The sequence below is a fragment of the Panthera uncia genome, chromosome A2 (genome assembly GCF_023721935.1).
Source record: "Panthera uncia isolate 11264 chromosome A2, Puncia_PCG_1.0, whole genome shotgun sequence".
Taxonomy (NCBI): domain Eukaryota; kingdom Metazoa; phylum Chordata; class Mammalia; order Carnivora; family Felidae; genus Panthera; species Panthera uncia.
Window position 1 is genome coordinate 85351410 of NC_064816.1, and position 13143 is coordinate 85364552.

General features: G+C 36.2%; 1 protein-coding gene across 1 annotated transcript in view; it reads right to left on the minus strand.

Annotated features, from left to right (window-relative positions):
• The window catches only part of SEMA3D (semaphorin 3D), a 202327-nt gene that overhangs the window by 55975 nt on the left and 133209 nt on the right, over positions 1-13143 (minus strand). The window contains exon 8 of the mRNA XM_049641372.1: positions 2901-3043. Coding sequence (XP_049497329.1) covers positions 2901-3043 — 143 coding nt within the window. The remainder of the gene's footprint in view (positions 1-2900; positions 3044-13143) is intronic.

A 13143-nucleotide genomic window follows, 5' to 3' on the forward strand; every position in this document is an offset into this window, starting at 1 on the left:
ACCCTGTGATTTTTTCCCCCAGTTTGGCAGCTACCACATTTGCCAGTTCTATATATTAATCTGTGTATTTTCTTATTTAATGCATATATCATTACTATTACCATTACCCGGTTGCAAGCTCAGCGAATACAAATACCAATCTCTTTTCTTTTTATTCTCTATAAAACTACTGTTGATTTAGCACAATGTTGTGTAAAATGTGTTAAGTAAATGAATACTTTGATGGTCCCACATCACTAAAAAGTTTTATAAACTCAGTAAAGTGCACAGTTCACTCTTAATTCTATCTAACATGATCTCTGCCTTCTTGGATCTTTGCTTATATCTATTGAAGTCAATTTTGTTCCGCAGCATAGACATACATTTGTGATCATTTCTTGAAAATTGAATGACAATATCACAATAACCCCATGGGGGTAAAAAAAAAATGAACTGACAGAGAGGAATAATATGTTCTGAAAAATGTCAGAGGAACATTTCTATGTGAAAATTATACGTAACAGTAACAGTGATGATGCTGAACAGTTTTTTAAATTAAACTTATCATAGTTTTTGCTACTATTTTGACATAACACATTTTTAAAAAAAGATTTCAGGTCATTTTTAATCTTGTCAGTGAAATCTCCACTTAGAAGTGCTCACTGTTTGATACACGTTAATCCTAAATTATTAAGTAAAGTTAAAAACATAGCAGGGCGTGCTGAACTTAGAAATTTTAAAGGTGCATGTAGAACCAAATATTGTGAACATTTAACTAATAGATCATACGTGTAGTGGGAAATTCTATAGATGAAACTAACTAGAAATAATGATTGAGTAAACAGATAGACTAATGTAAGAAGGACTTTCATTACATCTTTTTTTTTTCTTTAAAGTAAATTCATCCATCACATGTCCTTATTTGATCTCACAATTTGTTAGCTTTTTATCCAAACACAATGGCATGACAAAATCTTGCTGTGTGGCCTTAGAGTTTTTTCTGGTGGGAAGATTCCTGCGCTACAATTCTCTCTGCCTTTTCACTTCTTTAGGAGTTTGTTCATAATTAAAACTAAATATCCCTGGGCCAAAACTTCACGTTTACATCACATTTTTAATATAAAAATTTATGAGTGGGGCAACTAAATTTTCCCCCTCTAATGTAACTTTCAACAATACTAGGGTGAAAAGAGTACTTTGTAAAGAATTAATTGCTATCGAATGGATTAGACCTATTAAGAAATAAGTATTGAACTCGCCCACAAAACATTCACTTGTTATATGCATTCATCAGAAACTAACTTGTAAATCTTTTATGACATATTTAATGTAGCCATTTATATAAATGATGTCAATCCACAGTACAGCTTTTCAGAGTTGGGAGACTGTTGTTTTAAAGCATGCCTCAGTACATTAACACACTACGACTACTCCAAGCAATGGCTATTCATCTCTAGGCAAGAGGCTTCAAGAGAAATTACTGTGAATTCTTGGACTCGGAAAGAATGAGGATGCTTTTTAGAGAACTCTGTCCCCTGGGGGTGAAGGGATTAGTGGGAGACAGCATCCCTGGCCAGGACACTAGGTAAAGAATGATGTGTGCTCATGAGCTGGCCTCATTCAAAAGCCATGTTTTCATTAGCACTTTAAGTGCAGTGATGGTTTGTATTTCTGTCCCTGGATGTGCTCAAAAGCCCGAGGGTACAGATTGGGACAAAAAAGGGATAGGCTCACATGGAAGAAAATGAAAAGTTTGGACAAGACGAAAAAAAGCTTCCTACTGAGAGTATTTATTAACTTAACAGCTCTTCTTCTTAATAACAGAGTTTACACTGAAGGTGTCTGGCTATGAAAGAAAAGTTATTTCAGTGAAGACAAATCCAACAACAAAATAATATATTGAAGTCAAAAGTGTGATTCCAGCAGCATTATTACTCTATAAAGATTGTATTCACTCAAAAGAGAACCTTAAAGGAACAAAATGTAAGCATGTCATAGAATCCTGTTTTCCTATAAATTACATAAAATGGCAATCTTAAAAACTAACCGCAGTATTCTTTAAAACAAATGTTTTGCATTTCGGTTTATTTGTCCCCGTCGCCCCACCCCCCTTATCCCATGTATTCTCAAAACCTAATCTAGATGAATGCTCCAGAAAATATTTACTATATATTACTAACCATAGTTTCAACTTATTTGATCCTTAGAAAGATGCATAATTTTACATGCGTGATGTGTTTTCATAAAAAATACCAGATCTGATTCTGTTAGTGTTCCAGTTACTCCAGTGATTATGTTACTTTCAATTTCAAAATCAAATTTAATGTATAAAAGCATCTTAATTTCCCTGGGTCAGGACAATGCGTGATCTTGCTGGGAACAGTGAAAACTGGTGAAGGGGTAACCTGTCAATATAAGGAGCAAACTGCCAAGTATCTAACTCAAACCTGGATAACAGTTCACACTGGACAAAAACAAAACCAACAATGAAACAGAGCTCTAATATTGGAAAAAATGTAATCTTTTTTTTTTCCTTTTTCCTTTTGGATGTTAAAAATTATATATGTAAGGGGAGCCTGGGTGGCTCAGACAGTTAAGTGTCTGACTCGTGATTTCAGCTCAGGTAACGATCACGGTCGGTCATGGGTTGAAGCCCTGTGTCGGGCTCCCCCTGGGCGTGGTAGCTGCTTAAGATTCTCTCTCTCTCTCTCTCTCTCTGCCCCTACCATGCTCGTGTTCTCTCTCTCTCTCACTCACTCTCTTTCTGTCTCTCTCTCAAAAAAATATTATACCAGTGTGATAGTCTGAATTTATCCTACTACTTACGAATGATGGACATTAAAATACTCTTACTTCAACGTTACATGATTAATTGTTCATACATATACATACATGCCTTAAGTAAGATAAATATATCTTGCCTTACAAACTCTTCCAACTCGAGAAAGGATGGTTTTATCAGAAGTAGTGCCTTCTTGCGATGATTCACGAAAGAAGAAATATATTTTATCATCATCTGGATTATAGGTGTCTGGGATAGGGAAAGTTCCAATAAATTTTGCTCCTGTTTGAAAGAAAAGAAGCTACAAATTAAAATACTGAGATAATTCAGCCAAGATAATATTGGTGTCTTTGAATGTGAAACAATTAGCAGAATAAAAAAAAAAATGAACCGTGACTGGCATGTGGGAAACAAGACATCCACACAAATAAACATGACACAATATAGAAACATGTATTAGCATGCAGAGGTCTCGAGCAAGTTCTCTAGGAACTCCAGAGACCTGGTGAGAACACGACTGGCTGATATTCACCATTGCTGCAACTCAACTAAATTACTTAGAAAGTCCTTTCAAACTTTACATTTTCCTTTTATTTGATGAAGTCACTGCTTTTAAAATCACAATGTACATGGGGCGCCTGGGTGGTTTGGTCAGTTGAGCATCCAACTTTGGCTCAGGTCATGACGTCACAGTTTGTGGGTTCGAGCCCCATATTGGGCTCTGTGTTGACAGCTCAGAGTCTGGAGCCTGCTTCAGATTCTGTGTCTCCCTCTCTCTCTCTGTCCCTCCCCTGGTCGCACTCTGTCTCTCAACAATAAATAAATGTTAAAAAAAATTTTTTTTTAATCACAGTGTACATAATGAAGAGCTCAGGGAAAACTATAAACACACCCCAAATTTGCTAAATTATGATGTTATCTGCTGCATTTTGTGTACTTGCTAAAGGGAAAAAAGAAATTAAAACAACTAATTAATAGTGCTTGCGTTAACTCCAGTGTAGGCTCTGGAGACAGTCTTTCCAGGTTTATATTCTGTTTCTCCCACTTACTGGAAGGGTGACCTTAAGCAAATTTTTGTCTTCTCTATGTCTCAGTTTTCTCATGCCTAATATGAGGCTACCAATCATCTACGTAGTAGGATAACCGCTATGATAACCAAGTGAATTAATATATGTAAAATACTTGCTATCTGGTCATGCCTGACAATAAGGGTTCAATAAATGTTATTTATTAAGATGATGTTCAGGATAATAATTGTTATTATGACCACAAAGAAGAGAATGATAGAAAATGTAGCACATCCCAATATTTGTTACAGTAATATCTAGCTGATAAAAACAAAGTACACAGTTCTAAATGCACCAGCATGGAAATATGTCCATAAAACAAGTCGAGTGAAAAAACATATTAGCAACTCAACCATTTCTGTGCTGCACCAGTGATAAGTCAATCGGGGTTACTAACTCCTTTATTACAAAGTGTTGGGCATTTTTAAGTCTTGGTTTTGTAGAACTGTGAATTAACCAGATAACAGATCTGTAATGAGGTGATACTAATTTAGAAATGGTTCTTTTGATGAAGGCAAAGTAGAGAAAGAGAATACTTATTGAGTAAGGAAGGAAGGACTTCAATTAAGTAGAAAACATGAGATGGCTGAAAGGAAGCAAAGAGCACTCGTTAGGAAGGAGAAGCAGGAAACAAGACATGACAAATCGTTTCCAACCACAACCACCACACCACCACAAAAACAAAACAAAGAATACGTGGTAGGTAAAAAAAGATCAACACTGCCGTATTGTCAAGTACCCCAGGAGTACTGAGAATCATCCCCCTGCTAATGTAGAGCAATAGGTCAACAGCCCCACAAACAAGACTTCATAATAGCCTTCTTCAATAAACAAAAGTTAATGTTTGATTCCAAACAATGGGTAGTTCAGTCTTTATTGTCCCAGTCCAGCTGGGTCAACTGGGGTCTCCTATCCAGTGTCTTCTCTGCTTAAATGGGAAACCTTAAGAGGGAAAGTGAGAGGGAATTTTGTGTATTAACTTTCTCCCCTTTATTCTTTATTATTTCCCTGTCCTTTCCCTGAAGTTTAGAACCCCAGTGGATTCTTATGCTCTTGATAATCTCATCTGGATACAGCCCTAGGTTAAGTAAAAAAATAAATTTTAGAAAACCATGTAGGGTTTTAAATTTTTAGTTTTCTAATTAACCTTAAAATAGCAAGTTTCATTAACAATCTCACTCACGATGTTTTAATTTTTCTCTCTCCAGCCCCTCTTTTAAATTGTTGATAAATTACAAACATTTGGTTTTGAACCCCTAAGCAAAGTAAAAATTCTTTTGTAGTCACAAATTAACATTTCTAGGCGAGTGTGATGGCTCAGTGTGGATGGCTCAGCACCTGACTCTTGATTTCGGCTCAGGTCATGATCCGAGGTTTCTGGGATCAAGCCCTGCTTTGGGCTCCATGCTAAGCCTGGAGCCTGCTTAAGATTCTCTCTCTCTCTCTCTCTCTCTCTCTTTCTCTCTTTATTCTTCTCTTTCTTCTTCTTCTTCTTCTTCTTCTTCTTCTTCTTCTTCTTCTCTTTCCCCCCTCATCCTGCTCTCTCTCTCTCTCTCAAAAAAAAAGTCGAATTTTTATTTAAATATATTATGTTTCCTAAAAAAAATGTGGACACAGATTTTCTTACAAATGAAGTATTAGGAGTTCAGCACATTGGTGAAAATGAGGAACATACTTAATTACTACTATACAATATTCAAGGTATTTAGAACAAGAAAAACCACTACAATCACAGAGTACAAAAATGAATAAAAACTGACTCTTCAAACCAATTACAAATCAGATTAGGGAAGTATTAACATATGGCTAAGATATGACCAAGGAGAAGGCCCAAGTCTTGATGTTTTCAATGATTTCCAAGGAGAATGTGACAATGAGCATAGAACTATGGGCTCCCACAGACATAGACAAAGGCATTAATAATAATCTATGGAAATCTGTTGGATTTACAGAAGCCTAAATGTTACCTGCCTGGATGGAAAATCTCCAAGTGTCCTGCCATGTGTATTTTAAAAACAAAGAAATATAAAAATAGGAGCACTTGGGTGGCTCAGTGGGTTAAGAGTCTGACTCTGGACTTCGGCTCAGGTCATGACCTCATGGTTTGTGAGCTCAAGCTCCATGTAGGGCTCTGTGCTGTCAGCATGGAGCCTGCTTGGAATTCTCTCTCTCCATTTTTCTCTGCGTCTCCCCCACTTGTGCTTGCTCTCTCTCTCTCTCAAAATGAATAAATAAACTTAAAAAAAAAGAAATTCATTGGGGTGCCTGGGTGGCTCAGTCGGTTAAGCATCCTGCTCATGATATCAGCTCAGGTCCTGCTCTCGTGGGCCGTGAGATCAAGCCCCACATGCAGGCTCTTTCGCTCCCATTGTGGAGCCTGCTTGGGATTCTCTCTCTCTATATATATCTCTGTCCTTCCCTAGCTCTCTGTCCTTTTCAAAAATAAATAAACATTAAATAAAAAAAGAAATACAAAAATAAATAAAACATAATAGGTGATTCTTATAAGCATCTAAATTTAAGAGTCACTGAACCTAGACTACTATTTTGCATGTGGGAAAAAGGATATAGATAGCTCTCATTAACCAAAGGTCAATAATGCAGACACATGGATGGACAAGGGGAGAGAAGACAAGGGGAGAGAGAAATATATGTGATATATTTATCACATATATGTGATAAATACAAATTCTTTAGTGATTATGGCACAAAGGGGATAAAACTGAAAATATACATAAATTATAGGAATATGATTAGCTTGTATTATCATACCAAATATTTGAACTTAAAATGGGAATTCACACTATGAGTGGGGATTCATAGTCCTATAACAATTTCTAGGAATATGATTAGCTCGTTTTATCTTGAAATAGTTGAATGAACTTCAAAATGGGGATAAAGCAGAATTTATCATCGCCCTTAAGTATAATCTACGTAAAAGTTCTACATGAAGTATGTCACCCTTGTAACATTAATTAATATCCTCTCCCTATTTCATGATTGAGTTGAACTTATAATTTAAAAAATACCATGGTAGTACAAAATTTACCTAATCTTCTCTCTCTAGAGAGGAAATGAGAATTCAGTGATGTGAAACAGAAAATCATTACAGGTAAAAGGAATTCCAGTGTGACAGAGAGAGCTGCTCAGATACTCAGAAGGGACAAGAAGTTACAGGAGCAAATTGTCAGCTCTTCACTTGTTTATGGAGTTCAGCAAAAAAAAAAAAAAAAAAAAAAAAAAAAAATCAATCCTACAACAAAGCATAATGTAGTGCGTCTAAAAGGAGCACAAACAAACATGGCAGGCAATTCGTATTCTCCTGCTGCAGAAATACACAGAAAAGCCTACTTTAGATACTGAAAACCTTATTCAAGTGTTGCCAGGTGGTAGCGTTTGAAATGGTCAAAGGCAGAATGTGACATTAGTTAGTCTACATTCCAGGAATTTTATTTATGACATCAGTGCGGGCAAGCAGAGTAGCTATTTTTCCAGTTTATGTTACTTTCACCTTTCAACTAATATAGAACATAAATGATCAGTAGATCCTAGGTGGTCATAGATGAACAGTTACTTTATTCAGTGACAGCTGATTTTATTGGATTCTCTTTTAAATGCAGACTCTAAGTACTCTAAGACTATCATTTAGAGTACTGTAAGAAAATTGAATGATGGAGGTTTTTATTACATGAAGAAATCTAATTATGAAAGAAGAGTTTGTATCAAATAGGATTCTATTGTGTGATATAAATAATAAGCATACTCATGAGTTAAAAATATACGTTTCAAGGGGTGCCTGGGGGCGCACTCAGTTGAGCGTCCGACTTCGGCTAAGGTCATGATCTTACAGTTCACGGGCTCGAGCCCCGCATTGGGCTCTGTGCTGACAGCATGGAGCCTGGAGCCTGCTTCAGATTCTGTGTCGCCCTTTCACTGACCCTCCTCTGCTCTGTCTCTCAAAAATGAATAAATGGTAAAAAAAATTGTTAAATATATATATATATATATATATATATACATATATATATGTATATATATATATACATATATATGTATGTATATATATGTTTCAAGAGCACAGAATTTCTTTCTTGCAGATTCAGTTGAGGTCCTGTCTTAGAACTCAGATGCTAGTATTTTGAGGAAGAAACTCCTTCCTGAGTTGAGGCCAAGTTTGAGTAAAAATAGCTATCATTTAATCAGTGTGTGACATGCACAGTTGTTGAATGAAATAATTTAAAATCATACCAACAGACACCTGGGCTTTATTATAATAGCACATTTTTCCCCTCTGGCATTTAAAAGACATGCTCTAATAGGGATAGAGTTTGAAATCATGCATTTTCACAAATGGACTATTAGCATGACACTGAGAGACACTGCCAAATGAAAATGGCATCAACCCAGCTTGCAATACACATCTCTTTCATTTCTCCCTAGGAAGCTCTTTGCACACAGATGAGCACACACCATGATTTAACAAGTAGTGAGTTCCTTATTTTCCTTTCCTTCTTCTTGTAATATCTTCTTCCTACCACTTTTTAAAAATGTTATCCTTTTCAGTGGAAAGAGAATTTGTAGACAACAGAACTCTCCAAGAGAAACTTCAAATGAAAACTGCCTCCACATGTTAAAAATAAAAAAATAAAACAAAAGTTCTCCTCTACTCCAGGAAAGAAAACAAAAACATATGTATCTGAGGCATCATTGTTTGTTTTCATTTTCCCAATGGTCATACTTCTAAGCTTTATCCTAAGATTCTCACAAAAACTCAACTGTGTTTGAGGAACCACTCTGGCTTGTATCTATATTCCTATTTCCTGATAGGTTCTAAGAATAAGCTGATAAAGAAAAGTGAAAAAAAAAGAAGTGTGAAACCATCTAAGACTTCATCTAGAACTGCCCGTAATATTTCACCTTTGTAATTTTTCCTCCTCCTGGAGAGGTATTTATTCAATGGATGGATTAGTCTCTCAAAGAAGCAATCAGGATACATACTTCTTAAAGCTATTGAAACTGGATTAGGCAAAGTCCTAGAGAAATTCTGACAAGGATCCTGGGACTGGTAAGTGAAGAGGTTAGCTGATCTTGCTCTGGTTAATCCCACGCAGGACAAAGAACAAAATATGGCATTCACACAAGCATCAAGGATTTTATGGACTTCTAAAAGATTCACGTCTAAAAGACTCATATTTTTTAATGGTTAATTATCTAAACAGACACTCAACTGCAAATTTCATTTAACCTTCCTATTTCCCCTAATCCAAATGTAATATCAACGTACACTTACAAGAGCGTAATCACAAACATGTAAAGAGTAGGATTTTAAACTAAAAGTGAAACTATAGAGAACAAAATTGAATGGGAAAAAACTCTCAAACTGTCTAACCAGAAATAAATAACACACTGATGTAATAATCCATAGAAGAAACTGATTGGGCATTGACACTGACTCCATCATTTGAAATATCAAATATCTGTCAGTTCTTTCAACCTGGCAACAAATTTATGAAACCAAGCAGTGAGTTCCACATCTACATGCTATGTGAATAGCACAGAAAATTTACACTGGTGTTGCATTATTTGATTGTGGGCTAGTGCACGTAATACATAAGTATAATTTAGACCAGCACTGTCTAATAGAAAATTCTGTGATGATGGAAATGTTTTAAATCTGTGCTGTCCAAAATGATAGCCCCTAGCCCATGTGGCTAGTGAGCATGTGAAATGTGCCTGGTATGACTAAGGAACCAAATTTTCAATGTGTTTAATTAATTTAAGTTTACATGTGGCTGGTGTCTACTATATTAGATAGTGCAGCTTTATGTCAAGGAGACTGTATCAGTAACTGATAGGTCAGATCCAGTGTTAAGGCAGAAACAACCTTTATTCCCACAACTGCCACCAAAATGGCAGACTTGTGGTTCAGGAGATATGATACACTATTCCTTTCAGAAGTTTGGTATTGGGATGGAAGGATGGTCTGGGGGACTAAGAGACCTGGATTCACATTCTTCAAGCTGTCTTAACTTATGGAATATGAGGTTGAATAAGATCATGTGAATGACAACACTATTCCTAATAATCTTCAGAGTTCCTCTATCACTGTTTTTTGTTCCCCACACTCCGGATGATTCACTGACCTCTGTCTTTGGACCCCATGTTGACAACAACCCAGAAAATGCATGCTTCTCAGAAGGGAGAAATGCTCCTTACACAACCCAATCTTTTGCCTTAGTCTGTAAAGTACTTCCCCATTACAAGAATCTCACATAGTTTCTGTAATTTATCCCCTACTGCGTCATAGTTTCCATGGACTGAGAAGCTCCTTGGCTGAAGGGGTCTCCTGAAGCGTCGTGCTCTTCTAATTGTGACCTGACATCTGATCTGATGCTTGCACTCACCGTGACTTCACAGATTCTGCTGAGGTCTTCCACATCACTTACCTGACCACATTTTCTCTATCTTCTCTAGTGCCTAAAACCAAACCCACATTCTCAGTTTGCTATTGCATAACATGACATGCAAACATGAACCCCGTCTGTAAATGAGGCTCCAAGAGCACAGGACGTGCAGTCAAAAGAGCAGAATTTGGTTGGATCACATAATGCATTATAAAATATATATTTAAAAAATGTGTCTAGAGCAAGAGAGACATCCCTGAGTGTTAATCTCATATCTACTAGGTATCTATGAACAATATATCTGACTTCTAATCTATCCTCAAATATAAAATGGGAATAGCAATTCTCTCAAGATTATACCACTAGATAAAACAATACTTCAAAAGTGCCTAAAATAGTGACCAGCATGGATACTATATAAAATAAATTTGAAACAGAAGAGAAGGAAATGAATTAACAGACAATAAAATAGTGTCAAGAACCCAGGGATAAGGTGATAAAGACCTATAGAAAGATGGTGGTCATGAAAAGAACAAGGTCGATAGATATTTTAAAGGAAGTAAAGGTCTCTAGTGATAGATAAGATAAAGGGGACCGGGAAGAGGAAGAAATCAAAGATAACTTCAAGGTAATAGGGTAGACAATGTTTAGAAAGTTAAGACAGAAATCAGGAAACTGGTATTGAAGGGCAGATTAGAAAGGGAAAACAAGATAATTTTAAATTAGATTCACAGGATTTTGGTTTTTAGATCCAATTAGTCTTTTATATATCTGTATCTGCATATTTTTAAAGAAACTCAAGCAAAGGATCACAACTTGTAACAACTTGTTAAAAAAAATCAAAGTACATTAGTGGCACTAATATACTTTATTAGGCTTAAATATCTTTATTCCCATATAAAACAATCAGTTTCTTTCTTTTAAACTGGGATGAAAATGTAAGGTACCCCCCAAAAAAATTCTTAAGGGCTCTGAGTTGCAGAAAAAGGTTTGGAAATACAGTTTTAGGAAGAAATGGAACACAGGAAGCAGTTGAAGTTCTGAGAATGGATGAGCTCACAGAATTACCATGTAGACAGAGAGAAGGAAAGGTGGTCAATAGAAATGCTAAATAGATGTCAGTGAATCACAGAGGATTCAGCGTTTTAGTCCAACCTCCTGCCTTTCTCACCTTCAAGAACAATAATAATGATGGCGATGACAATATTGACACTGAACTGCTCTTAAAATTGTCTTCCATCAGATTTCCCAATATGATCTTCCCTTTATGATCTAATTTAATCCTTAGAACACACTGTGAATAACTATTATTATGCCAAATTTTTGACTAAGAATTTAGATGCACAGAAAGGTTTGACCAAGGTCACAAAGTGATATTTAGGCTTTAAGCCGAGGTAAGTATATTCTACAGAAACACAGCTGTGATTCTCATCTAGAGTAGGACACTTTTGAGAGTTACAGAACATTAGAGGCAGACTGGAAATGTCCGGGGCAAACCAGGTTATATGGTCCCCTGGGCCATTAACCACTAAGCGATCTGCCTTGAAATGTCCTAGAACCATAAATGTTAGTTCTCCTAACTCTTAGTCATTTTCCTGCATTCAATACATTGAGAATTCTCTACTGTGTATCCTTTCTCCTTTCTTCCTTTCTGCTGACTTCTCTCACTGCAAAGTTTTCTCAGTATCCAAAATCTCTTGAATTCGACCTCATATTCTTGGCTTCTTCTATTCCCAAACAAACATCTTCTATTTCAAATATTTGTTGCTGTATATTCTCACATCCGTGTCCACAGTCAATACTTATGTTCCTGTCCCACCTTTTTCCCGTTTCCTTACAATGGCTTCTTTCTCTACCCCCATTCTCCTTTAATTTTCCCTTCATGCTACTGCCAGTCACCTTTATAAAAAACAAACAAACAAACAAAAACAAAGATCCATTTCCCTGATTAAGTTCAGGGTATGGGTGAAGGGGGTCAAAAGGCACAAACTTCCAGCTAGAAAATAAGTAAGTCATGGGGATGTAATGTACAGCATGGTGATTATAGTTAATACACATACTGCATATTTGAAAGTTGCTAAGAGAGTAGATCTTAGAAGTTCTCTCACACACAAAAATATTTTCAACCCTGTGGTGATGGATGTTAACTAGACTTACTGTGGTGATCATTTTGCAATATATACAAATATCAAATCGTTATGTTGTACACTTGAAACTAATATAGTGTTATATATCAATTATATCTAAAGAGAAAGAAAGAAAGAAAGAAATAAAGAAAGAGAAAGAAAGAGAAAAGAAAGGAAGAGAAAAGAAAGGAAGAGAAAAGAAAAGAAAAGAAAAGAAAAGAAAAGAAAAGAAAGAAAAAGAGCTTAACCACAGCTAACTTCCCCATGATTTCAGGATATTTACAGTTTTCTAGCCCCATCTCCCACTCTCTTCTGATGCTTCGGGCAGTCATCATCAATGAGGTCAGTAACCCTCCCATGTAATCTTTGCATGCCCAGGAGCAGAACAGCATTCAGTATGCCAAGGGTCCTCAAATGTTGTTTATTAAATGCTAAACCAACTCAAGGCTTCCTAATTTGTAATAGTCCTCACACAGCACTCAGCACAGCATGCTAGTCAAATAAGTGTTGAATAGAGAATCTCTACATTTATTAATTCAGCAGTGCTGCAGACCTCTTTATGGACATGCCATTGTTAAGGAATACATAGAATAATCTCTGAAAAGAGTGGCAATATGGTTTTTGCCATCCCGAGACTGAGAAAGAAAATCTATACTTCATTTTGGGCCGTAAGTATATCTTGTTACCTAAACAGATAGGTACGTTTTTCTATTGGGTAAAATCTATGAAGTCCGTCTCAAACCAACTATTTTCACAAAAACCTCACAAAGCTCAAGAAGATAGTC